The 27681-nt window shown below is 40.3% G+C and overlaps 5 protein-coding genes across 5 annotated transcripts; 4 read left to right on the top strand and 1 right to left on the bottom strand.

Moving 5' to 3' along the window:
* Nucleotides 1-967: 967 nt before the first annotated feature.
* On the top strand, nt 968-3850 carry LOC311267403 (proton channel OTOP2-like; the record flags this gene model as incomplete). The annotated part of the gene is made up of 6 exons (XM_084370462.1): nt 968-1397; nt 1497-1633; nt 1736-1794; nt 2477-2655; nt 2743-3590; nt 3680-3850. The coding sequence occupies 6 exons, from the start codon at nt 968-970 to the stop codon at nt 3848-3850; spliced, it is 1824 nt and encodes a 607-aa protein (XP_084226588.1).
* A 997-nt stretch (nt 3851-4847) lies between these two features.
* On the top strand, nt 4848-8236 carry LOC311267901 (Golgi apparatus membrane protein TVP23 homolog B). Its single transcript, XM_084371163.1, has 7 exons — nt 4848-4922; nt 5101-5168; nt 5665-5809; nt 6215-6304; nt 6738-6863; nt 6960-7088; nt 7297-8236. Exons 1-7 carry the CDS (start codon nt 4911-4913, stop codon nt 7321-7323), a joined length of 597 nt encoding a protein of 198 aa, XP_084227289.1. The 5' UTR covers nt 4848-4910; the 3' UTR covers nt 7324-8236.
* Nucleotides 8237-9213: 977 nt separating this feature from the next.
* On the bottom strand, nt 9214-13046 carry LOC311267900 (ligand-gated cation channel ZACN-like). The gene is made up of 9 exons (XM_084371162.1): nt 12998-13046; nt 12777-12922; nt 11419-11463; nt 11228-11334; nt 10973-11142; nt 10324-10445; nt 9928-10138; nt 9687-9842; nt 9214-9595 (listed from the first exon to the last, which is right to left on the bottom strand). Exons 2-9 carry the CDS (start codon nt 12870-12872, stop codon nt 9339-9341), a joined length of 1164 nt encoding a protein of 387 aa, XP_084227288.1. The 5' UTR covers nt 12873-12922; nt 12998-13046; the 3' UTR covers nt 9214-9338.
* A 7225-nt stretch (nt 13047-20271) lies between these two features.
* On the top strand, nt 20272-21420 carry LOC311268502 (inward rectifier potassium channel 16-like; the record flags this gene model as incomplete). Its single annotated transcript, XM_084372181.1, has 1 exon — nt 20272-21420. One exon carries the CDS (start codon nt 20272-20274, stop codon nt 21418-21420), a length of 1149 nt encoding a protein of 382 aa, XP_084228307.1.
* Nucleotides 21421-23086: 1666 nt separating this feature from the next.
* On the top strand, nt 23087-27362 carry kcnj2b (potassium inwardly rectifying channel subfamily J member 2b). Its single transcript, XM_084372361.1, has 2 exons — nt 23087-23198; nt 25461-27362. The coding sequence occupies exon 2, from the start codon at nt 25696-25698 to the stop codon at nt 27010-27012; it is 1317 nt and encodes a 438-aa protein (XP_084228487.1). The 5' UTR covers nt 23087-23198; nt 25461-25695; the 3' UTR covers nt 27013-27362.
* The last annotated feature ends 319 nt before the right edge of the window (nt 27363-27681 follow it).

The following is a 27681-nucleotide window of genomic DNA, read 5'->3' as shown; positions in this document are numbered from 1 at the left end:
GCACCTCGGGGGCTTTCCAGAGATAGGCACGCATCTCTTCAGTGAGCCATGAATAGCATTAACACACTGAAAGTATTCCCTTCGAGCTCGAAAGTTAAAAAGATAGGTGACTACCAAATGCTACGCCTCTTTAAAGACTGTGAGGCGTAGCTGCAGGTGCAGCAAAAAAAGACAACATAAAGCCTCTAAAGTTCATAAATGCAAAACAATCATGGTCAAATGGTTTGATAAGTCAAGTTGCATGCAGGTTTGCCCTCCCTTTGCATAACATGTATTTTGCACATGCTGTTAAAATTTTGGCAGGGGGTTGAAAATGTATTGTGTAATATCAAAAAAATTGCTGCTGATCACAAAAAGAACCGGTTTCTTGTATTTTGTGATTCGTGAGAAAAAAGTTTTTCCTGGAAACATCTTTTAACCTTTACGTGATTATTTTGTGCAAAACACGCTGTGTTTGGTCATAATATGGTGTTGTTCATAACAGATTATTGACATTTATGACTCACAGTAAACCACCGCGTTTCTGACAGCATATAAAAGCCATGGCGGCTCAGGCTGCCTCTCAGGATCACACAGCATCAGGTAGGCTCCTGAAACCTTCTCTGAACTTTTCAGCCAGCGTCTCTCCTGTTATTCAATGATTTAGTTCTTCGACAACACATATTTGTTTCCCCTCTCCTGATGTTAATCTTGATTTTATCTGATATGGAGGGATACAGCTAATCCATGTAAACAACTTTTTAGTTTTTCACTCAGTACAGCATATTTACATGCCAAAACTAGGAAATGAAATCCCACGTGTTAATTCGAAGGCGCTCCTTTGTGTAGCACTGACAGGGTGACAATTATGCTGATTTTGTTCCTGTGGAAAGGTTTCACCTGGGCGGGATCTGTCTTTAAAGGCAGCCTGTGAGAGGGCGTAGCTGGTAAACCTGTAACCAGATGCAGTAGTGAACAGAGAGAGAAGATGTGTTTGAACATTGGTCATCTATGTAACTGTTTGACCGACGGTGGTCCCTGTCAACCATGCAGCATGACAGCCAAAGAATTGGAGACGGAACAAGCCCACCTGTCCAACAACATCAATGCGGCGGGTGGAGCGGAGGGCTCATGCGAATCTGACGACTCTTCTGGAGAGGTCGTGAGGGAGCGAGGTCGGAACTGGGGATGGATGCTGTCCGGGATCATCTGCGTCAACATTTTGATCCTGGGCTGCGCCTTGGCCAGCGGCACTGCCTACAACAATGTGAACATCAGCACCCCTGACCTGCAGATATTCCTCATCATCCTCCTCATCCTCACCACCGCCTGGATGATTTATTACGTCTTCTACACGGCCAAACACGAAACTGCTGTTGTTTACAAGGACGCCCATGCTGGACCTGTATGGCTCCGAGGTAAAAAGATGTTAATTTCCCTTTTTATTTAAAGAGCGATTTTGAATAATTTTATAACTTTCCCTCCTCTTTAACATCTACATGTTCTTGCTCCTTCAGGAGGACTTGTGCTGTTTGGACTCCTCAGTATAATCATGGACATTTTCAAGATAGCCAGCTACGTGGGATACCTTCACTGTGACTCTGCTGTTAAAGTCGCATTCCCTGTGATCCAAGTTGTCTTCATAATTGTGCAGGTAAAAATGCAAAGAAAATGCTAAAATTACAAAGAAATTAGAAATCACACTCGAGTTTTTATGTTGCAAAAACACTAATCAAATTGTGCAATCAATCTGCAGACGTATTTTTTCTGGGTCCACTCCAAGGACTGCGTGCAGCTGCAGAGGAACATTACACGGTAGGTGATGAACAGATTCTAATAAATCGCTTTCTCTCCTGATTAAAATGTCTTCACCAAAACTACATACTGCACCTTTAACTTGCCAGAAATATATAATATGGAACAGGTTAGGATAAGATCTCAAGAGGAACAATGTCGGGGGAAATAGATGGTGTTTACATATCAAATTACAAGATAAGAGAAGGAGCCACTAAACAGAGATTTATCGGTTTTAAGGAGAAAGGGCAATCCAGACCTTTTCAAGAGGGTTTTTTCTTTTGTGTCGACTTACTTTCTCAGTAATGGAAAATCAATAAAGATAAAGCATTAAAAAAACATAAATCCCTCATCAACTCATGGATAAGCCTGCACGTTTTGTCTCTGAAGGGTCTTCATCAGTCCTTTAAGTACTCTTCAGAGTCGAAATGTTCAGGATTGCTCCTGACCCAGTGAGACACTCACCTTTTTCAACCTTTATTTTAATTTTATTTTTTAAAACTTTTCTTTAACTAACTGAAAACCAAATTAAATGAAGAGCAGTACTGTTATTACTTAGCTGGTACAGATTTGACATGTTGCTCTCACCGATTATAAATACGACGCTAATATCTGACATCAGGTTAGTTATGTTCAGCTCTCTGACACTATTTTTGTCTCTGCTCATCAATTCCTGTTGCTGCCCTCTTGTCTTTTTATTCAGCTGTGGGCTGATGCTCACCCTCGCCACAAATCTAGTTGTGTGGATGACTGCCGTCACTGAGGAGTCCGTTCACCAAACAGAAGTTCCTGAACATTCTGAATATCCTGAATACCCTGAATATCCTGAATATCCAAGCAACGTCAGTAAAATCCATGGACGAAGCGCGTACATCAATAAAGGTAATTGGAGCAATCAAAATAGATAAAGTGATTGATAAAACTCCACAATATGAGATTTCTCAACCTGCTCCTTGTCGTGTCTTACAGCCGGTTATGGAGACGATAAGTGCAAGTGCAGCCACACTTCATGTAGCATGTTCAAAGAGGCCTACTACTACTTGTACCCCTTCAACATCGAGTACAGTCTCTTCGCCTCGGCCATGGCCTACGTCTTGTGGAAAAATGTCGGTAGAGTACTAGAAGAACACGGCCACCACCACATCAAATTCAGCCTGAAGGATATAATCCTCGGCCCGGTGGCAGGAGTCCTCTTAGTGGTGGCAGGTCTGGCAACCTTCATCGTCTATGAGATGGAGATGCAAAAAGACGATAGCGATGATGACCATAAAGACAACGCAGTGATGATCCACTTTGTCATGAATATAGTGATCCTGACGCTGATGTCTGCGTCCACTGTGGCCGGCTGCGTTGTCTACAAAGTGGACCACAGGGAGCACGTATCAGATAAAAACCCCACACGCAGCCTGGACGTGGGGCTGCTGGTGGGAGCTTCACTGGGGCAGTTCATCATCAGCTATTTCAGCATCGTAGCCATGGTTGGAACTGGAGCCAAAGGCCACCTGAACAGGCTCAACCTGACCGCAGCTATTCTGATGGTGATCCAACTCGGCCTGCAGAACTTTTTCATCATCGAAGGGTTACACCGGGAGCCCTTCCACGAGGTGCACCCGGTGGAGACTGTGATGGCAAATCCGTATGTGCTGCAGCCAGGCAAAGAGCTGGGCCTCGAGGGATCAGATATGGACAAAAAGCCCGTCCCAGTGCTCACAGCATACAGCCTGCACAGCCACACGGATGAGCACAGACCCAAACTGACGTGGAAGAGACGGGTGCTTAAGGAAGTCTGTGCGTTCCTGCTGCTGGGCAACATCATAGTGAGTACCAGTCTCCCTCACTCTCTCAAATTCACTTTTTTCAAACTCACCAAATACTCAAACTCTTCTCTCATTTCTTTGGTCGACAGCTCTGGATCATGCCGGCGTTCGGAGCCAGACCCCAGTTTGACCACGACGCTGAAACCGAATTCTACCAGTTCAACTTGTGGGCTGCTGTTGTGAATATTGGACTTCCTTTTGGCATCTTTTACCGCATGCACTCAGTCGCCAGTCTGTTTGAGGTTTTTCTGACCTCATAATGCTTGCAGGAGCATACAATGTGTACAGTCAACTGTTTGAACATTATAAAGCTGTTTTGTATAAACTGTAGTTTATATTTGATGATGGTTCTATGAAGTAGATAATGACAAAAATTCAATAAAAAATCCTCTCATCTCTCATTATATATGTGATATAAATGTATTTCAAAATGTTATTTTCATAAGCAAAAAAAATCAATTGTGAAGCTAATTTTTTTCATGCTCTGTACACACAAAATAAAGGCAATACGCTGAGTAAAGAGAATGATTCATTGTGTCAGCATTTATTATTATTAATACTATTGTTATTTGTAGTAGACACAGTTGTAGCAGTTGAAAAAACTAAAGAATGAATAAGTCTGAGAGCAGCTACATCTAGCTAGCATTTACGTTACAGATGCTAGCTTGGGTGGACAAAAAAAACCCAAAACATTGATTATTAGAGCTCAAACAATAACTTGATTGATTGATTGATTGATTGATTGATTGATTGATTGATTGATTGATTGGTCACCAGACAGAAAACGTCTTGATAATCAATACACTGGCTACGATATTTTCTAGTAAAAATAGCAAACACATTTTAGCTAGGCTAACGTTACAGCCTCTCACTTTAGCTGTTTTACTTTCTCCAGTGTTGCCTCTGGATAATTATGAAGGGGCTTTTTTCCACTATTGTTTGACATTTAGAGCATATTAATTAACTTAATCTAATTTATTCATCCGGTAAAGAATCAGTAGCTTAACTTACAATTAAATTGTTAGCTTATTTGTAGCCCTTATTGTCATTCTGTGGACTTGGTCAGGCAAAACCCAAACAAAGAGTCAATTAATTAAACGCACTAAATAGCTAAATGCTTTCCCAAATCTGTCGAAGAGCTTACAAGCTTGATATAAAAGCATTTATCCACATTATAACAAGCACATGCGACATAGTTTGTTATCTATTTTTAGGCTTACCTTTGACTCAGGCACAATCAAAGACACACCTCCGCGGGGTCCTCAGCACACGGTTCTGTTTACAACCACGTCACCAGGAAGTACATCGCCAGGTGTCAGGATGCAGAGACAGGTAAACGACCCTAAATGTTGTATTTTGTGCATATTTATAAATAGTTTTTCGGTTTTGAATATAGTGTAACTCGTCTGAGTCGTTTTTTAGACTTTAACATTGATTTAAACTCACAGTAAGTCGTGGAAACAGATATTTGCTTTAGCTTTAACATGCTAATGTGCTTCATGTTTTTCAGGACTCAGAGGACGCTCCTCTTTTTGGTGAAGACGACGATCACATCAGGCGAAGTAAATTAAATATAAGGTACGATGTGCTGCGTTTGTGGTTGTAATAAAGTCTCCAAAGCAGTGGTGGGGTGTATCTAAGTACATATACTCAAGTACTGTAGTTTATTTAAGTACAATGTGGACTTTACTTGAGGTTTTCCTTTTCATACACTATGTATTATTATCTATTCACTAATAATCTAACACCTTAAGCAACAAATTAAGAAATTAGCCTCTCAAAACAAGAAAAGCTGAACCATTAAATCGATTAATCTGTTAGGCTAGTTGAATAACAGTAAATTAAAGGTGCACTATGTAGTTTTGGGGAACACATTTTAATCAGAAGAAGATTTTCATCTTCACACTACAACAGAAAAATCCTGCTTTTAAATTGATGCACCAGCAATAATAATAATCTAATGACGGATAGGACTTGAGTTCTTCCTCCACCACTGTTCCTGTGTAAGCTTTCCTATATTTTTACCCAATGCTCTGTTTTTAACTAAAGACTAAAACAACAATCTGTGTTTCAGACATCCGCTGGCCTCATTCTTCCACCTCTTCTTCCGATCAAGCGCCATCTTGGTGTACTTATTCTGTGATATCTTCAGCAGTCGCTTCATTGCCTGCATGGTCACCATCATCCTCCTGCTGTCATGTGACTTCTGGACTGTCAAGGTGAGCAGATCAGGTTATGTTTAACCATGCTTCAGTTTTATACATCAAAGCTTGTTTGTTATTTTCTCAGTAAATCATTGAATTGTTTAGTTTATAAAAAGTGGAAAGTTCCTATTTCTGCTTGTTTTGTCCAAAAAAGTTTTTTAATCAATTATGATGAAGAAAAGCATCAAATCCTCAAATTATAGAAGCTGTTAGAAGAGAACGTGAGGTACTTTTGTTTGTTTTATTATATTTTTTTCAATATCTCTTGTCTGTGCATGTCCATGTCGCTTGTTGGATTGAATCTGTGATGTGTTTTTGTTTATTGTTTTGTGAATATTCGGACGGGTGTGCAATGTGTCCCTTGTTTATAATAGTATCAAATCAAAGTACCAGGCTTTCATTCACATTTTTTCCCCTCAGAATGTGTCCGGCAGGTTGTTGGTAGGCCTTCGGTGGTGGAATCAAGTGGATGAAGATGGAAAGAGCCACTGGGTGTTTGAGTCAAAGAGGGTAAGCAAAAGCTCCTCAGGTGCATCCTAGAATGGTATGTGCCCAGGGCTCCTCTCAAGTTATTCATCCTTTCTAAGTTTGACAGCCTCATCATGTTTCGTTTTTCCAATTAAATGTGACCCCAACTCTCTAGAAAGTAATGGAGATCACAGTAACACGTCCAGAAAAGATGGTGCATCTAAAATTTCACTGACTGAGCACACCTTGCAGCGATTTTAAGTGCCATTGTTCCATAGCTGAGCCCTTTTACTGTGTAATGTAGCTGCATGACCTTTTTGGAGAATTGAAGGCAGTGTAACATAGAACAGCTGCATTGTCCTCTCTTAGAGATATCATACAGCACATCAGGACACATCAGGCATGAATTTCCAAGGACTATCTCTGTGTTTTATTGAACAGTGTGAAATTAAATCTTGTTTGCGTTTCTTCACAGACAAACAGTCTGAACATGACATCTGGGGCAGAGTCACGGATCTTCTGGCTGGGACTCGTCGTGTGCCCGATATTCTGGGTCATTTTTGTGTTTAGTGCCATCTTCTCTCTCAAGATTAAATGGCTGGTCAGTTCCGTGTTTTGGAAGTTAATGTCAATGTAATTGCTGAGTCATTAGCTGCTAATTGTTGGCGCATTCCTGTTTGTGATTTTTGCCCCACAGGCTGTAGTAATCATGGGCTTGGTCTTACAATGGGCCAACCTGTACGGTTACCTTAGATGCAAAGTGGGTGGACAGTCCAACCTGAGAGACATGGCAAGGAACTACCTCGGTGTGCAGATTTTGAAACAGGTATGTGAAAAGTAAAGCTGCAAGTAAAGATTATTTTCATTCAAGTTAGTTGATTAGTTGTTTTGTTTCACCCACAACGCAAAGATTTTAAGTTTACTGTCATAGAGGAGCAAAGAAAGACAAAAATATTCACATAAGAAGCTGGAATTAGATCATTTTGACTCAATTACTCAAACCGATTTATCGTTTCATTCTTTTTTCACTTAAGGCGATGAAGAATACAGAGAGACCTTGAAGTTGAAGAAGACGAGTGACGACCGTCTGTATTGTGGTGGAGTGCAGCGCCGGACAGGTGCTTTTCTGGGGGATTTCTTGTGCTTTCACTCAGGTTTTTGGTAAAAACTGATTTTGTATGATTTGTTTCTACTGAATTTGTCGACTCACGGATTAAAACTTTCCAATAATTCAAATAAAATACAATATAGTTGCTGTTGGGGATCCATTTCATGCAATTGTTGTGGCGGTGCCGGCTGCAGGTAGAGTTACTGCTGAAAGTTAATTCTGAAACGTAAATCACAATCAAGCCTTACTAGTAAAGAGTTTACCACAAGCTTCGCAGTCCCTTCTAGGCTTTAATTTATCTGAAACCAAGAGTTAAAGAAGGTAATGTTAAAATGTTTGATTCCTGAGGGGATCTGGATCAAGACGTGCCCTCTATTCAGGCAGTTTTGATATAAAGATTAAATGTGTTTCACATGTAGCTTGAATTTGCAGCCAGCACCAATGAATTCACTATATACTGTTTGGGAAATGGTATAATAGAGGAATAATATATAATGATAGCTATGTTGCCTCATTGGGCCTGCTATTAAAACCTGGACTGGGGATAATAAAGTAAACTACTTTATTTATGTTGTTTTTTAATCAAACTTTATTTTATTATAGGCTAATATAATTGCAGGATATTGTAGGGAGAGGTGCAAGTTTCTAAAGTGTAAGTGCTTTGACATGCGTCGTACTCGGGTGTCATTTTATACAAAAATGGTTCATTTACGCAAAACTTCTCTGTGAGATTGTTGTGTTTTTCAGCAAGACGGCAATAAACCATCATTTCTCACTGGAAACATCCTGTGATCATGTTTTCTAAACGTTCTGTATTGAACTTGGTGTTATTTTGTTTTCATAAAATTAAAAGTGTCACATTTCCACTAGACGTTCCCTGAAGATTGTTGTGTTCATCTCTCATTAGCCGCCCTAAAGCAGCTTTGTTTTAATGGGAGACTTAAACAGGGTTCAACTCAAGCTGCTGGTTATCCAACCCAAAGTAGCTGTGCAGAAACCTGATGAGTGAGGGTCACCAGTCTGTCTGCAGTCAATGATTCAACCACTAGGTGGCAACAAAGGCACACTTTTCATTTGTCTCTTCTTTGCATTTGATATATTTATGTTTATGTGGACACAGTTTACTATCACACCTTCTTCCATGGATTAAAATTCCTTCAGAATAATTTATATATCATATATATTATACAACCACACCCTTGCCTATTTTCTACTATTGCACTATGTAATCCCACATCCATATTTAATTATTTATTTACCTACCTTTCACAATTGCACTAAAATGTTTTCTGATTTTCTTTTTTGATGTATCGTTGTTGCTATGTGTGGTGACCTTGAGTGCTTTGAAAGGCGCCTTTAAATAACATGCATTATTATCCATCATGTGACTCAGTGACTCAAAATAATATCAGGAGTGAGAGATGAAGTTCCTTTATTTGTTTATAAATATGCAAACACATTTGATTAGATACTGAGAAACAAACTGCAAGCAGGCTAAAAATCATCTAATATTTGAAATATAATGAATGTAAGTATCATAAACTAGTAATCTTACTGAGAAGAGGGCAGCTTGATTGAAGTAATCACATGCATTAAATATTAAATATGCAATATGTAAGAATTTTAGTTTAAAACACTCAAAAATGTACTAAAACTATCAATAGTGTGTGAATAAATTGCAGCTTTGAAGAATAAGTTCACCCAAAAATGAAAATTCAGTCATGATTGCCATCGAGTGCTGACGCTTTTAAAAGGGTGTAAATATTATGTATGTTTTGCCAGTTCATTTTTTTTTAACATTTTTAAACAAGTCCTCATCTACTTTAGTGGCTTAGGAGAACGCTGCAACGCTGTTTTTTTGCGAAGCTTGAGAAACTTCCCCCCACTTTCCATCAGCATGTTGGTGAGATGACAAAATTTTCATTTTTGGGTGAACTGTTCCTTTAGAAACACAGTTAACCTGTTATATTAGTACCAGAAATCAAAATGGTTAACTGAACATTTATAGTTCACCATCACATAAGTCATGGCAAAAAAGTATATGCTGCCAAAAATTAAATACGACCAGAAATATATCTTGTCGATTCTTTTGGCGATCTTCTGATATCTCTCACTTTTCAGCTGCTGTGCAGCGTGAGCTTCCAGGAAGTTGACGACCTTTCTGAGCATTCGATTGTGCTCCTCTGAGGCGTCCAGCGGAACAACACTAATGTCCGCTTTGGCTTCTGTTGGGGTTAAAACAGCAATCAGAGCAGGCCATACAGTGTTAATTGTTCATCAAAAAATCAAGACCATGTGAGCATCAGCTCTCCTCACCTTCATCTGCTTTCTCCTCCTTGTTGGCTGTGTTTTTGGTAGCTGACCGTTTGGTACAGAAGAGGGAATTGATGCTTCCTGTGGCCAACCCTGTCAGCGCCAAGGACACCAACATGCTCAACACCAGGAAGACCAGGGAAATACAGAAGTGGGTTCCTGCAGCACAGACAGACGGACGGTTAGTGATTCAAACTGTCGTGCTGTTCATTAGGTAGCATGTGTGTGTTTGTGTCTGACTGACGGATGATCGGGCTGCACTGGCCGTCTCCAGGAAGCTCATTGTTGAGGATGATGAGGAACATGGTGAAGCTGAGCACCAGAGTGACCTTAAAGCAGTTGCGTTCACCGCCTCCCAGCGGCAGAGCGAAGCTGATCACATCGGCCAAGATGATCAGAATACTGGGCAGGAATAACGTTATGAAGGGGTTGAGGTACTTGATACGCAACTCCACCTGAAGGAGTATGACACAGAATTTAATGGATTTATAGAAACTGCTTTTTCATTGTTTATAGGACCCTATCAGACATGTCACAATCACAGAGGTCAATTGTTGCTCTTTAAAGTTTAACACCACTTTTGCAGGAACTTAGTGAATCATTAAGTATAAACTACTATTTCACAAGTTCCTGAACTTACCATGATGTAATTTCGGTCATCTCTGTTTAATATTCTCGCGTAGAACGCATCCTCGGTTTTCCAGTCTCCGTGGGTGCCATCAACCACTTTCAAACCACCCAACAGCAGCTCTGTACCACATCCTAAAAGACATCCAGAAGAAGTCTTTAGAGGAGCACTCCACATCCTGCAGCATCGTTTTTTTATCCCACGCATGCTTCTTCCAAAAACCCAGAGCCTACATTACCCATAATGCAATATAAAAGGCAATTTCCCTGGTTCTGCTGTATCTATTTGATCATTTGTTTTAAGAATTTGAGTCCATCCATGCTCGACTAGTGGACTGCTTTTCAAAACCTGACAACTACATTACCCACAATGCACCTTAGCCACAGAGCGACATCACTGGAGGCAATGTATCAGATTACTTGCAGCTCTCTCTGGAGTCACAAAAGGCTTCATACTACTGTTTTCACATATGTAGTAGTACTCCCCAAGACCTGTAAACACACTTTAATGTGTAAAAAATGGTGCAGCTACCCTTTAAATAATTGGATTAAACATTAATGACTGAAGCAGATCAATCAAAATCTTCTTCAGAATGATAACAGATGTGTAAAATGATGATATTTTGCTGTATGATATTTGTTTAGTGAATCGCTGAGCTCACCGTCAGCGGTCCAAGCTTGGATAGCGACGGGACAGCTGTCAGCAGCGAAGGGATAGTTGAACAGGTTGACCTCACAGTTAACCTCCGCATTTATGATCACAGTGTGCCTCACTGTGCCGTTACTGTACAGCAGCAGATCGTGGGAGCTGTGCTTCATGGTCGTTAGGATCCTGCAGCAGAGAGACGACAGGTGCGTCACATGGATGTCGAGAGTTGTTGGTAACAGTTGGAAGCTCTTTTGTGTAACTGACTGACCCGTTTGTCACATGAAGCTCTGGGGTCCAGATTTTAGATACCGGCAGGACCACTTGATCGTATTCATAAACTGATTGGTCCCACGCCAACTCATCATCTGTCCATTCCTGTAGGTTTAAATCAAAATGAATAAGATTAACAGACGCTCTTTGTTTCCTTTTTTGTCCGTCTATAAACATGTCGGAGCTTACGAGCGAGGCTTGCAGACGACTGATGAGGCGCAGATTCTTCGTGTCCTGTTAAAACAAGATGATAAATGTAGTTAGACAGAATATCGACACTCGTATCACTGCAGCGGCTTCCAGCTTCTCACAGAATGCAAAATTGTATTTAAATGTGGAACATATTGCCAGAAGAGGTAGGATGCAAAGTACTTTTAAATCCAATCCAAGACTTTTGTTGGGGTCTTTGCCAAACAAACGTGTTTTCTGACATCTGAAGATTTACAGGCATCTCTTCAGCGCTGCACTTCATTGTAATGCTGTTTTGTCTCGATTTGGATATTAGTGATGAACCAAGTTTTCCTTCATGGATTGAAAAACATCTCCCTCTTCTTAGACTGAATAGACAGTTTTAAAACCCTCTTGTATTAGTTGGAAGCGTTACAATGGTTCCAGTTGAAGCCCCAATGAGGAAATGTGATTGTGATATATAAATAAAATTGATTTGATTTGATTCTCACTGAAAAAAGCTATTGAATACGACGCACTGCTGTACACGCACACATTTCTATTCTATTTTAAGATTCATGAATATCACTGAAGCGATTGTTTGGTTTTGCTACAGCCACCAGAGAAATTAGAGACAGCTTGAACTTTCACAGCACCCTAACCAAGTGACAAGACACCATGACAAGAGTTCACTGACACTTTTTCTTGTTAATTATTGTCACGGTAGCTTCTGTGTGTATGTTTGATTGGGGCAGGAGGGCTCCTACAAAGTAACTGTAACAGTATTAATTAAGATAAAACATTTAGTGAATGTAGCACATAATTATATATTATATTATATGTTATATAATGTCTTGTATTTGCTGTTTTAGCTCAAGGTTATCATTGAATTGACTTAATTTTATATTTCCCTGGTATGAAACTTAGTTTTTCCAGTCTACTTAATTTTTTTGTACTCATGCTGACTCAAGTCATTCAAGTAAACTTAAAACATTTCACAACTTTGAAATGTACTCAATATTTTTTAGTGTAAAAATGTTTCACCAAAAAAAAAAGATTTTGAAGTGCATTTTAGTTTTTAGAGTCTAGATTAAACTACCCAACAGTATAAAAAGTAGTTTAAATGTAACTATCTACAGAAGGATAAATATTCATCCAAAAACATCATATATATAATAGTAAAGCACAGATGAGGAACATTTTACTGCAGAACTAACTTAAGTAATGCAGGACTTCTGCTTGTAGTGAAGTATTTTTACTTTTTTCCTTTAATAAAGAATCTGAATACTTCTTGCACCACTGTTAATGATAACAACACAGGGAACAATATTAATTTGGTATTTAAAAAATGAATGAATCCTCGGTTAGACGATACTTACGACTGACAGAGTTTGGTACTCCATGAACGGCACTCGGATCAGCAGGAGGCAGCTTCCATTCTGTGGCTGAGATAAATACTCTTTCTTGATCAACATCTCAGCCAGACATCTGCGACTCGTGCAGACAGAACCAGCATGTCCACATCCTGAAATCAGAGATACATGTGAGACAGAGCTTTGAATATTTCTTAGAAATACTTCCTTTTTTCAGTTACACTTACCTACTGTCAGTAGACTCAGTAAGAGGACAGATTTCCACAGACTGCTGGTTAAAAATCTCATCATTTCTGACTTCCTCACTGCAGGAATGAGACTATTAGCATCATGCATGACTAATAACTGCAGAGTGACTGACAGATGTGTTTGTTAGCTTCCCTGTTTCTGCTCCTTTCTTCAGGTTTCGGCCTGACATGACACTTAAATAGGCCTGTCTGTGACGTTCAACCACATATTTACCGCATAGGCACACGGCAAGACAATATGACTGACCCACAATAGTGTGCAGGATAACCATTGTGTGATTAATTGCATAAGTATTCAGCGTGTCCCTCAGTGATCCTGTGTAAACACTGAATTACTCCCACTGTCTGTTTACCTGCCAGCAGACTCAGGTGGCTCCAGCTGCTGTTTGTCATTAGAGCTGGCCACGCTGCTCTGCATTACAAAAGGCACTGTGGCTGTCATGAGCTGAAGCAGACAATAACAGAGACACGAGTTTACCTGAAAGAGTCGGGTCGCCCAGTCATGATGCAGGACAAAGACGTGAGACGAGTGGTTTCAATGCAGTCAGGGGGAAGCTTGTCTTCACACAGGATGGCCTTTAAAGACATTTTGTTTTGACAGCTGGATCACGACTTCAGGTTTTCAAGCTCATTATGTTACATAACGCTTATGAGAATATTCATATAACTTCAATTGCACGGACACAACATGTACTTTTATATATTAAAGGTGCAGTATGTAGTTTTGGGCAATACATTTTAATTAGAAGAGGTTTTTTTTATGCCTAAACAAACTAAATAAACAAACTCTCTTTGTTTTCATGACTGAATAAACTGAGTAAACAAACTGACCTTGAAAGACTGTTTTACTTTGTTTATATTTGGCGGACCCTGCCACCTTTCAAGCTTCAAACAGTGTTCTGGTGACTTTATTTTCCTCCGAGAACAGCTTGTTTATTCAGTAATGGAAAAAAAGAGATATTTCTGAGTTTGAATTTCAAAACTGAGCATGTTTTATTTACAGTTACATAACTGTTTTTATTTATTTATCAAGTGCTGATGATGCAGACCATGATACGTGTTTTTGAATTATTTATATTTCCAGTGACTTTTGATGAAAAAGCATTAAAAACGTATTTTTTGTGACATATAAATAGATGGTATTATAGTTTAGTTATTAAATTCTTTATGTATTTATGTGTTTTTAAATAGTCAAACAATCTTATTTTACCACTTTAATCTGTTCTATATATATTTTTGAATGATTGTCACAAAATATTCAGACATTTTTACAGGAGTCTCTGTAATTTTGTGTTTTGTATCTTGGGATCCTGGAAACTTTATAATTTTTTTAATTGACTAAATGAGAAGTCAGACTTATAGTAGTATAGAAAAACAATAACATGCATGTGGTATAAGGACAGTTCAAATCAAACTGGACTCCAAAGTGTTAAAACAGATGTTTTTTCAACTCCCTGAACTCCCAAATGAAGAGCCTTATGAAAAAGGGATTTAAAAATGACTGTAACACTGGTACATTCATAACAAACCTATCAAAGGTTGACAATTTAAAGTAGGACCTGACGAGGGAAAGCTCCTCGAGCATTGAAACCCACAACTCAAGGCTCAACTCAACTGACAAAGATTGCCTTCATATCTTCCCAACCTGCACAAACACCAAAAGGACATAAAGGACGTCATTAAAAGTGACCAAAGTTGAACCTAACTCAACTCAATAATCCCTTATTACTTTTCCGATATGTAAACACTTCATACTCTTTGATTAAAATGATCTGCTTTATATTTCTCAGGTATGTGATAATTGAGAAAGAGGTGCTTTAACTTACGTAAATCTGCCGTATTTGTGTCATAACTGATTGGCCTGGTCATTATCAGTCAGCACTGAGGTTATCACCTTTTTGTCTATGATCTGTCAGAATAACAACTCCCTCAACTCGGATTAGTGGAAAATTTCGTCCCTTCTTGGCACCTCACCTGGAAACAGGTGTGTGGTTTTATCAGTACGATATGGTAACGCTTTATAACACAGCCCCCTGTTTAAGGTGTAATTTCAATCAAGGACCAATAAAGTATGGCTGAGGGAAACGAGGGGCTAATAATTGGGCACTTCGGACAGAAGGAGAAATAAATATTAATTATAGGGTTCGGTGCCGGAGAATTAAGCTTGTGTTTTAAGAGTAGAATTTATTTCTCCTTTCCTCTAAAACGGCTAATTGTTGTTGTTGTTGTCCCATTGTCTTGTTTTGTCCCTCTGTATCTACATTTAGCAGGCACAGTGGCATTGTATTGTATCATAAAGTGTTACAGATGATACTACAAAACACTTTGCACCTTTAACACACACCCACACTGTCACACTCGAACACACAGACGTGTTGCTGTTTTATTATGTTGTTTTTCTGCTGACAGCTCGGGTGTTTTTACTTTCAGTGTCCTGACAGTTGTTCTGTTTTATAGAGTTGATGATTATCTATCTCATATTTACATTTTGTTGACTCATGAGCTACGATATATGTGTCATCGGGTTTATTTGGCTCGTATCTAATAAAAGATAAAAGGCAGCTGAGGCATATTCACGTCTGTTGTGTTAAGTGGACATCTTGGAATGTTTTCTTCGTCACGTGGAGCGGGACACTTAAATCAATAAGTTAATCAATCTACTGTACCGTCCATTCACATTATTATGTAAAGGAAGTAATACTATTTTCTGTCCATCTGTGGCTTCGCTGCCTGTAAATGACGAAAAGATGAACTTGTCTCTCCGGGTTATCTCTTACAGGAATGTCTCTTATCTCTGTCTTCACACATCATCTTCAAAAAGCCAATACGCCGTGAACCAGAAGGGTTTCAGACGGGTCAGGTTCTATTTTTAAAAACACAACAAGGTTGTTTTGGCATTGTCGACCTATTTCCAACAGCTTTGGATGCTCTTATGGCGGCAATAAACGTGGTTTAAGAGTCAGTGTGTCCCGGCGGCTCAGCTGTGATCTCTCTTGTCTTATCAGAACCAAATTGAGGACGAGCGAGACAAAGAAAATCCTCCACCTGATGGAGCAAAGGTTAAACTTTCTGTCTAATGAATCACGGAAATCCGAAGGAAAATGACTCAAATTTACACAGCTGTGAAATGACCTGCTATGAATCACCAATATTCCTCTGCTGTTGTCATTTTGTGGCTATTCAAGCTGCACAATCACGACGAGCTCACCATCCAGAAACAAACAGATGAACGGAAAACATTTGGTGTTTTTGTCTGGAGGAAGCTTTGAAATATTCCATAGGTCATAAATTCTTCCAGATTGACCAATACGATTTTAGAGGGAAGTGATTGCTGTGATATCAGAACAAAGTGGGACTTTGCCTCAGGACCGGGCCGGCCCCCAGCACTCTGCAGCCAACGAAACTCACAGGTGACTGCCACTGTGGCAACACATCGTTTAATGCTCGGCACAACTGATGGGCTCATGTGACACCTGAGAAACTCTCTCTCACTTCTACCACACAAGTAAGTGAATATTGAAATGTCCTATGTGTGCTGTAGGTATCCTAGACTCATTTAATGTCGTAAATAGGAATTGTGACACATTAAAAGTTCTCAACTTTCTTTGCTGGAGAGAAATTTAGTTTGGCTTTGTGTTTCTACATGAACGTGCAGAAATGTAGCGGTGAGAATAAAGCGTTAAAGATTTAACTAGACTTCTTGTGAGTAGTTTGAAGTTATTAATAATTAGTTAATAATTACAAATGCAGCTAAATGGGTACACGGTGCACAGGAATACGCAGAGAAGGGGACAAGTTGTAATAATGACTTTTTTATTAAAATGTATTGACTGATTTTTTATGCCCAAACAAACTAAATAAACAAACCCTCTTTCATGATTGAATAAACTGACCTTAAGGACAACACAGTTTATACTGTTTTACTTTGTTTATATGTGGCGGACCCTGCCACCTTTCTAGCTTCAAACAGTGTTCTGGGGACCTTATTTTCCTCTGAGAACAACTTGTTCATTCAATTATGGAAAAAAAAATAATTCTGAGTTTGTATTATTACCTCATTAACAAAAAACCCTTTAAACATCATAAATTAACTAAGTGACAAACAAATGCAATAGTGATTTCTAACTATTGACATGAATTGAAGAAACATGAACATCACAAGTTTTCTATGTTTTTACAGTATTTTGCATTGAATTAATGTTAAATATGGGGTAAAATCAACATATTGTAGCACATCAACCGCATTGTTTGAAATTTTAAAAAAGAAATGCCAGCACAGACGCACCTATAAGGAAATAAATATCTAAATTGTTCATGGAATATATATATAAGTAGAGATGTGCACGGAAACACAAGGCGATTGTTCAGGATTCATGACATTTAATTTAGAAATCTGACTCCGGCCTATTGCTGTCTCACGTAGCACAGACTGCCGTGACAGCAGCTTTCAGTGTAGTCACATAGTCATGCAGATGGACTCAACAAAAGAAAGACAAAGGTAAATATGCACGGAGCTGGATTTACATAAAGAGGAGGCCGAGCTCCCGTGAGAGCAGTACAATAACACACGTTGGGGTCCAAACTATTAATTTAATCATGATAATAACAGATCAAAACCTGTTTTCTCCATCCAGCCACAGCATATATCTATTTATTTACCTCTGTCCCTGATGGTTAGTCATTGTAGAGACTCCCACAAAGATCAGATTATAACTAATATGGATTAAACATAAATAAAATAAGGGACATACTTAATGTAAGAAAGTAGAGATTAACAAACATACAGGTTAAGCTGATACACATGGACAGAATAATCTTGGAGGCACTGAACCTTAACATACACTCTAATCTTGGTAATTTCCCCCGCTCGTCTGTGACCCTGCTGCAGGGTGGGCAGGTCGGCCCCGCTGACCTTTTTCCTACCTGATTATTGTCCTGTAACCTTCTTGTCCTTGTCCATGGACTCTGTGTGGAAATCAGGCTGCAGCTGTCTGAAAACTGTGACACGCTGCTGTTTATGAGTCAAATATTCACCTACTTACAAATGCATGTTGACTTGGTAACCTGCTCGCCACATGCCATGCAACAGTGCTGCGCCGATGCAAAAAGAAATCTGAGCCTTTCATGAAACACAAAACTAACTAGGATGTGGGTTTTCTTCTAAAGGTCTCGAGCATGACGGTGCATAATTTTACAATCTTTCAGTCTGAGTATAATTGTTTGTTTATCTGAATGCCAGGAACAGTGTTGTAACGACTGCACTGTAACCAAGAAATCTCAAAGTTACCGACAATTGTTTGGCAACATGATAAAACAACCGGAGGTGTAAAATTAGGGCTTATCATCGCAGACTGAGATTAACATTAGCTACGTGATCCCAGGCGTCTCATTAAGCAGTAAAACTCTAGATAAGTCTTGCAAGGAAGGACATGGCTTCAATTATTGATCAGTTTGTGGGTCTACTCAGCATTATGTTCTCACACTTAACTTGATAGTGTCCCTTTTATCAGTGACAACTGTCAGATTACAGATAGTATTAAAAAGAGATTAAAAAAAAGGCCAGACGTTGTTGCATTTTATGTGTTACTGAAAGGAGGTGGTTTGGTTAAAGTTTGACATCCGAGGAAACATTTGGAGGGTGAGAGCTGGTAGAGGTGATCGGAGGGTAATAATTTACCCTCATGAGGATAAAAAGATGAATAACGGCACTGAGGTCGAGGTTTGGCTTAATTACCCGAGACACATTTTGATTTAATGAACAATTACATGACAATAAAGCCTGTTTTTTTCTTTCATTTTTTACATTTTTGGGGCGACAGCTTCTGAGGCCACAAAGTAAGACACAAAGTACCAAATAATCTTTTATTATTATTATAATTTCTCCATATTAAGTAAGTGTAGAGCTGTTGCCAAATTCCTGCTGGCGGCTCCCTGTTTGCGCTTGTTTTGGGTCACATCTGGAAGCCACAGACTTCAACTCAAAACAACAAAGATAAGCCAAACTGATTAAAAAGAGGTTCTTCCCAGTGGGAAATAGAGTCCCTGACCCGAAGCCTTTGTTAATCTGGTCGGATGCTCGTGGCTGAGATCAATTCCTGAACAAGGTCAACACTGAAGACTTCTGAGCATTAGGTGTTTGAAGGACAGAAATATAAGGTGTGTCTGATACATGCCAATAAAGCTTGTATGAGAAATGAAAAGTAAACATGGGATATGTCAAAGTCCAAATATACTTTATGACATTGAATTATTTGTCACTGAGGGTTGACGACATCAAAATCATTGTATTCTTACTTCTGAAGTTAGCATGCTAACCAACTAGCCCCAGCCCGGTCCAAGCATGCTAGCCGTGTAAACAACAACGCTCCCCTGGTGCTCTGTGCTCCTTGTCTGGACCACTAGATGCACGGCTAACAGAGCTAACTAGCTAACGGCAGCTACAGTTGGCGGTTACACTTGTGATATGCTGGCCCCTGTTTGTTTTGAGGAGGAACTCGACAGGTGGCTAATTCTTACACATGACACATAAACTCTGTTAGGATGAGTAAAATTGATATGCGTTACACAGTACAATTCTCCACTTGCACAATGTAGGGTGATGTATGACCATTTATTTTTGTATTTAGTTTCTTTTAACAGTTTTGATCATTTCATGGATGTTCCCAGGCCTGGCCATCTGAATCATTCACTTAAAACAAGCAAGAGTGCAGCTGTTTGTAATTTACTTGATTATGAACACGGTTACTGCGTACTTTGTTTTGTCTTCTCACTTGAGCAACTTCAATTTTGTGTGTTGAAGTATGAAATGAATTCACAGATGTCTGTATAGTTCCCATAACTGTTTTTGATTCTTACCAAAAATGATCAGAAACTGTAATTGAACCAATAATCCCAAGAAAGCAAGCCAAATGAAAAAATCCTCTGCGTGATTACACTTGGTTCAATAAAAGACCTTGAAGTGATTATTGAGATCTTTTACCGTAAGTCATTTTGACAGTGTCCGGACTGTAATGGAAGTCCTGGTAAATAATCAACCGGTAGGAAACTCGTGCTCCTGTAGTAGATTTTTCGCTCCCTCAGCCGGGCACTGCCTGAGGCTTTGGGTGACCTGGGCTGCTTGCTCAAACATGAAGGATTAAGCTTGACAAACAAGTCTGAGAACCTTTTACATTTTAGTCACATGTAATGAACCCATGACTTTGTTTTGAAAATGTCCATCTCATGTCTGTCTTCCCAGGAGACTGAAGGTCATGATGAGCTCAGAAAGGAGCGAGCAGGTCGTCATTGACACCCACTACACTACGATCCACACACTGGGCAGGCAAGATGAGCCTAAGCGACTACGCTACATGCAGAAGGATGGCAGGTTCCCTGTGGTTTTCCAGAAGCCTCCTGGGGACTGGAGCCCCTACCTGATGGACATCTTCACCACTCTTGTGGAGATCCGCTGGAGGGTGATGTTCCTCGTCTTCTTCCTCTCTTACATCCTCTCTTGGCTCTTTTTCGGACTCTGTTATTGGCTCATTGCACATGTAAATGGAGACACTGACAATCCAGATAACAGTCCCTGCGTGGAGAACGTGCGAGGCTTTACTGGAGCCTTCATGTTCTCGATGGAGACCCAGGCAACTATTGGTTATGGCTTCAGGGGGATGACTGAGAACTGTATAGTGGCCATTATTGTGGTGACAGTTCAAGATATATTCAGCTGCCTCCTCGACACTATCGTGATTGGTATTGTTATTGCTAAAATGGCGTCTGCTCGTAAGAGAGCTCAGACGGTGGGTTTTAGCAAGTGTGCAGTGGTCAACCTGCGAGATGGGGTCCTGTGTCTGTCATGGCGACTCGGGGACTTAAGAGGCAATCACATCCTGGAGGGTGTCGCCAGGGCTCAGGTAGTCCGCTATGTGAAACAGCCACTAGGGTCCATTGTGATGCTGTACCAGGATCTGGACATCCAGAATCGAGACATCGTCCTCGCCACACCGGCCACCATTATTCACAAACTGGAGCCCGGCAGTCCCCTCTACAGCCTGGGCCCTGAAGACCTGCTGGAGGACAACTTTGAGCTGGTGGTGTCCTTCACCTACACCGGTGACTCCACAGGTATGCTCCACCAGACGCGAACCTCATATTCTCCAGCAGACATCCACTGGGGTCAGCGCTTCCAGGACATGCTGAAAGTGGGCAAGAAGCGCTACAAGGTGGACTACGCTCTGTTCAACGTGACGAAGTGGGTGCCCGTGCCCCTGCTCAGCGCAGAGGAGTTTGATGGGGGGAGACGTCCTGCTGAGGGCGGTCGGTCCCACAGTTCACGCTTTCCATCAGTCAAGAGGAACGGACACATTCGCCACATGAATCCTGACGTCACTGGAGAGGTGATACAGCAAACATGTTTGTAACTTCAACAAACAGAAAAATACACTTTATAATATAGAGTGGACTTGAATGCTAGGTTTAAGAGACGTGCTCCTGTAAATATATTTATATGGGATTTTATATACAGTGTTTATGTTTTTTATGCTTCAGATGAATAAAATCCATTAGCACAAATGTAAGTCAAATGAAAGTTGCATTGTTGCTTTAAAACTCTGAAACATGAATTAAAGCAATAGTCACATGATGTGTTGCCAGTACTTGTGCACAGAGGCTGAAGATGTACTTAGATCTTGTACTTACGATACTTTAATCATTAACTCTATAATATAGATATGAATTTAGACAGAAATGGTGCCAGGCTGCCAACCCGGCACCATTTCCAAATGCAGATGGTTTCATTATGTTATGTCCATTACATTGTGCAATAAATATTTACTTCATAATGATATGTTAAAGCAAAAACTTGTCTGTTGCCAGTTTAAGTAAGTACAAAGGTTAAAGGTTACTATCTTTACTTAAAGTGGCAACAGACAACTTTCCCACCTCCTCACATTTCCAAGTGGTATTGTTGTCAGGGTTATGGTAAGACAACTGGATAGTTTCTGTTTTCCTCTGAGTCACAAACAACGATAACAATGCCAATAACAAAATGTGAGTTTTAAAAAATAATTTAATCTATAATATAGATACGAAATTAGACAGAAATGGTGTCAAGCTGGCAACCTGGCACCATATTTAAGCGCAGATGGTTTCGTTATTCTATATTCATTACACTGTGCTGTCAACCTTTACTTCATAATGATATGTTAAAGCAAAAAACTTTAAAAGTTTAAACATCAAAATATGAAGTACCAAAGGTAAAAGTACTCATTATGCAGAATATATATGTGTCATATTACTGGATTAAATCTATTAATGTGTGCATGATGCATCACTTTAATGTTGAAGCCTGTAAAGGTGGTTAAACTACTTTGTAAGTGTATCTGCTGGGTAGCTTGTGAATTCCCCCTCTAGGATCAATAAAGTTTTATCTGAATCTTTAATGTGACGTCATTGTTTATTGGTTGATTATTATTTTGGTATTATTCAACTCAATCTGTCAAATAAATAGTCAGTACAATATCTGCCTCTGAAAAGTAGTGAAGTAGACATATGAAGTAGCTGAAAATAGGAATACTCAGGTAAAGTACTTAGTTACTTTCCACCACTGCCTGTGTGTGTGTATCCTCCCTCCAGCTCTGTACCGCCACCTTGTGTTCACTGAGCTCACCATCACTCCAGCAGTGTTACTTTATTTTGAAAGTCACAGATTTATGGAGAAAAGGACATCAGTTAAGTTTAAACTGCAATTAACATTAATTAATTATGATAGTTTGACTAACTTCACACATCATGTGACTTTTGGAGCGACTCTGGAGGTCCAACTAACCTGTTTCCTGTTTAAACGTCAAGTTTTAGAGAAAAAATGTACATTGGGACTCCAGATGATACTTGTATCTAAACCTCCATGTGGGGCTCAGAGCCTCCAAACAGGCGCTGCAGCCTCCTATTGGCTGCACAGGCGACGTGAGGGGCGGGGCTAGGCACACGTGTTTTTAAAGTCTGTCTGTGCAACGAGAAACATATTCCTCACTCAGTATTGCTGGAGAGGGTTATGGCAGGATTCACAGCGCCAGATGGGAAACTAAGTGAACACGTTATTAAAAGAATTAAAAGGGACGCGGTGCGCATCATCATATCCGGCGCATATGGGACTTATTACAACAAGAAGACGGCAGATTTGCGCTGCGGGGACCAACAGGTAGGAGAAACAAGAGGGAAAGATTTATCTGTAATTATGAGAGTGAGATGAAAATACTCAAACTGATAAGAAATAATGTGTAATTTGTTATAATATAGCTTTAAACATCAGCACTATTCACAATAAGTGAATTTATTGTCTTTCTTTTTATCATTATTATTAATATTATTATCTTTTTTCATGCATCTGCCCTTGGAGATTGCAGGATGTAGACTGGATAATGATGTCTAAACATGTAAAACATATTTTTTTATCAAGTATGAACACATGAGCAATAAATCAATACAAATATGTGCCATTAATGTAAAAATATATAAGGTTTCTATTATAAAATAATAGGTGTTGCAAAACCTGATATCAAAAGACAGCATCTGCCGAATGATCGGCCATAGTTATTGATTTGTGTAATGATAAATAGAGCAGCTTTATGTAACCAGTTTCCATCTGCTTCAGCAGTTGACTCTAATTGAGACACACATGCAAAACAAACAATCACAGGTTGTGCAGCCTCGTCTGGAAGCCTTGGCCTGTCACCATGTACCAACCTGCTTTAATAAGGGATGCGACATAGTGAGCAGATGAAAGAAACTCCAATAAACTGTGACAGAGAGGAGGGAGAGCAGGACATCAGTGTCAGTGCACCAACACCACAAAAGTTAAGAGTTGTGTTCTCCTATTTTCAGAACATACAGGCTGCTTTAGATAAATGTATTAAAGTACCACCTCTTGAACTTTACTTCTCTCTTAGAAAGGCCTCTGTGCAGCCAAAATACTCCTTAAACAAACAGATGACTGAGTGGCCAGCATGCACATGAGGTCAACTCGAAATTGTGCGTAGAAGAAAGAGGTTCTCGCTACAAAAGTTGGAATAAGACAGAAAAATCCAGCCCTGCTGCTACATTTTCATCCTCATCCTACACAAAGTCACGAAAAATCGAACAAACCAAATTCTTTGGCAAGCTCAGAGCTGTGAATGAATGGAGCCCCATACTCCCAATAGTGTGCGTGACAGGTTGCTATTTCTGGTCGACAGCGGTGACATCATGTAGTTGAGAAAAACAAAGACGATGCAGGAGGATTTGGGATCACGTCCGGCACATCACGTCCCACATGACTGCTGATCACTATCAGAGAAAATGAGAAAATTCAATAAAAAATGACAAGAAAAGTTTCCTTTTGCACAAAAACTAAATCAAGGAGAGTTTATTTTAGGATTTCTGACGACGAGACTTTATTCCATACTTCACTTCGACACTGATGACGGTCATAACTGGAGGTGGGGCGTCATTTGGGCACACGCAGTGCACGTCTGGCCGACCGTGGCCTTTTGTAGCCTGTGGTGTTGTATTTTAATGGACCTTTCAGACCACACACACCAAGTCAATATCTTTTCTAATTTAGTCGTCCATGTTGTTCTGTTACATACTGTATGACACTGTGGCTTTCAGAGAAAGACACTCATCTTCTCTGAAAAGCTCCGAGGCTCATTTAATCTCGCTCCATGATGTGCTGGTGCAAACTGTAATTGTGAATTAGTTATTGAAACTATAATTCAACATGCTTTAACTCAACACGTTGCTTTCTAACGTGCACTCTGTAGTTTTGGAGAATAATTTCAAACTCAGAATTTTAATATTTACAATATTAATGAGGCCATAATACAAACTCATTAGATATTTATCTTTATCTTAACTGAATAAACAAGCTGTTCTCAGAGGAAAACAAGGTCCCCAGAACACTGTTTGATGCTAGAAAGGTGGCAGGGTCTGCCACATATAAACAAACAGTATGAAATTGTGTTGTCCTTTAAGAGTTTGTTTATTTAGTTTGTTTAGGCATAACAAAAAATCAGTTTCTCTTCTACATAGTTCACCTTTAAAGTCAGTGCAGAGTTTATCTTTGCTCAGTGTCTCGCTGGATTCACATGAACTTGATCTGTAATTTGACTCAGCTCCCTGCGGACTGACCTGCCTAATTAATACTTACATTAAGCACAGCAAACATCCTTTCCCACTTTGTCAGCCATCTAAGTGCTTGAGTAATATTTTTAATATGCATCTACAGTGCATTATCTGTGCTTTCTGAAGGCACTGTGTACACTGTGTATTGTCTGTGTTATGCAGTAATACTGCCGCTAACTTTGAGTGTACAATGCATTATTTAGACAGCAGGTAACCACACACCCACACACTCTATGATCTTTGCTCTGGTTCCTGCCAATTACTTTAAAACTGTTATTCTCTCTGTCTGTAATTTCCACAGCCCACTTCACTGATGAGGTCCAAAGCAGCCTTCAGAGAGGAGTGACCTGCACAGCACGCTTGCAGAAGCACAGGCCCCGCTCACCTCCTTTTACCTGCAGGATCTAGTCCTGTTGTCCACATTTTCTGCCTGAGTCTGTACCCGGGATCATTCAAAACTGTTTCTCCAACGCTTCTACCAAAAACTTAGACTGTTTTCCAAAGCAGAATCGGCCCAGCCCTCCCAGGCGGAAGTAATGGGGAGTGTGCGAAGCCACCGTTACAGCATTGTGTCTTCTGAGGAAGACGGCATGAAGCTGGCCGCCATCGCCGTCCCGAATGGTTACGGAAATGGCAACGTGAACAAGCCTCACGCAGAGCACCAACATCAGAGCCGCTTCGTCAGGAAGGACGGCCACTGCAATGTGCAGTTTATCAATATGAGTGAGAAAGGCCAGCGGTACCTGGCAGATATCTTCACCACCTGCGTGGACATCCGCTGGCGCTGGATGCTGCTCATCTTCTGCCTTTCTTTCCTGCTGTCGTGGTTGTTTTTTGGCTTAGTTTTCTGGGTAGTGGCCCTCTCGTACGGGGACTTAGAGAATAAGACTCAGATGTGCGTTTCCAATGTGGACAGCTTCACCGCTGCATTCTTGTTCTCAGTGGAAACCCAAACCACTATTGGCTATGGTTACCGCTATGTGACAGAGGAGTGCCCCATTGCCGTCTTCATGGTCGTCTTCCAAAGCATTGTGGGCTGCATCATCGATGCTTTCATCATTGGTGCCGTCATGGCCAAGATGGCCAAGCCCAAAAAGAGGAATGAGACCTTGGTGTTCAGCCATTATGCTACAGTGGCCATGAGGGACGGTAAACTTTGTCTGATGTGGCGTGTGGGGAACCTGAGGAAGAGTCACCTGGTGGAGGCCCACGTCAGGGCCCAGCTACTCAAGTCGCGCACCACCGCCGAGGGCGAGTTCATCCCTCTGGATCAGGTAGACATTGACGTAGGCTTTGATAGCGGCATTGACAGAATCTTCCTGGTGTCTCCAATCACCATCGTGCACGAGATCGACGAGGACAGCCCGTTCTACGAGATGAGCAAACGGGAGTTGGAGACATCAGAATTTGAGATCGTAGTGATTCTGGAGGGCATGGTCGAGGCCACGGCCATGACCACGCAGTGTCGGAGCTCCTACGTGGCCAGCGAGATCCTCTGGGGCCACCGCTTCGAGCCGGTGCTCTTTGAGGAGAAGAACTACTACAAAGTGGACTACTCTCGCTTCGACAACACGTACGAGGTGCCCAGCACGCCCGACTGTAGCGCCAGGGAACTAGCCGAGAAGAAATCCGACGCCTCCAGCTCGAGGAACTCCTTTTGTTACGAGAACGAGGTGGCTCTGGAGAAAGTCGAGATGGAGGAGGAGTTTGAGGAAGAGGAAAACAGGGAGATGAGGGGTGTTGAGGTTGGTGCACTAGAGGACACAAACACAGATGTGGTGTCAGACTCTGAATGCAATCTGGACTCTTTGCCTCTAGAATCAAGGCCTTTGACGGCAGAATCAGAAATATGACCACAGAGGTAAAGACGGATATGTTATAAGCTTAACTTTGGGTCTGATTGCTGTTGTTTATAATGCATGGCAGTTTGTTAAAGACTGTGATTTGACTATGAAGTTCTCTATGCAGATGCTCTTGCACAAGACACCATGGAAATCCAGTCATGTTACACTGTTTATAGCAAAAAGTGGTGATAAATTAAGTGGTTGCATGGAGTTAGATGGATAAAAATGGGTAAGATGCCTTCACTTACATACCGTGCAGTCTGGCCTTCTTAAAATATTTTCGTAGAATAGCCAATTAGGTTCAGGAAAAAATGCAATTTCTAATTTATTCAAGAACATATTCCTAGTTTGCACATTTTGCATTTAGTTTCCTGGGTATAAAACGTCTTTCTTGTGGCCTAAATGTCACATACAAATTAAAAAATATATTAAATTTCAATTCAAAAAGATTGATAAAAACATTTGAGCCTGAAATTTTGAGATTTGTTTTCAAATGCCAACCTAAATTTATATATTTTTAGTCATTTAAAGGTCAAGGATCTTAGTTTAAATGCAACTAAAAGCCAATTTTAACCACCTGCACAAAGACTACTGTTTGTTAATGAGCTGGTCTCTTAGCAAAGTATATTTATAGTCTTCTTCACTGCGGTGGGCTTGGTGTTGCAGAAAAGAGATGTT

Source organism: Pagrus pagrus, assembly GCF_965226575.1.
Source record: "Pagrus pagrus genome assembly, chromosome: 13".
Classification (NCBI taxonomy): Eukaryota; Metazoa; Chordata; class Actinopteri; order Spariformes; family Sparidae; genus Pagrus; species Pagrus pagrus.
The sequence above is the reverse complement of the archived record's forward strand: the minus strand, read 5'-3'. Positions and strand labels throughout refer to the sequence as shown.

Coding starts and splice junctions, on each gene's coding strand:
- LOC311267901 (XM_084371163.1), top strand. Junction 5,169..5,664: donor CGAAGTAAATTAAATATAAG/GTACGATGTGCT, acceptor TCTGTGTTTCAG/ACATCCGCTGGCCTCATTCT. Junction 5,810..6,214: donor GTGACTTCTGGACTGTCAAG/GTGAGCAGATCA, acceptor TTTTCCCCTCAG/AATGTGTCCGGCAGGTTGTT.
- kcnj2b (XM_084372361.1), top strand. CDS start 25,696: ATGGGGAGTGTGCGAAGCCACCGTTACAGCATTGTGTCTTCTGAGGAA.
- LOC311267900 (XM_084371162.1), bottom strand. CDS start 12,872: ATGTTGATCAAGAAAGAGTATTTATCTCAGCCACAGAATGGAAGCTGC. Junction 11,143..11,227: donor GAGCTTCATGTGACAAACGG/GTCAGTCAGTTA, acceptor TCTCTGCTGCAG/GATCCTAACGACCATGAAGC. Junction 10,446..10,972: donor CCAAGCTTGGACCGCTGACG/GTGAGCTCAGCG, acceptor GATGTCTTTTAG/GATGTGGTACAGAGCTGCTG.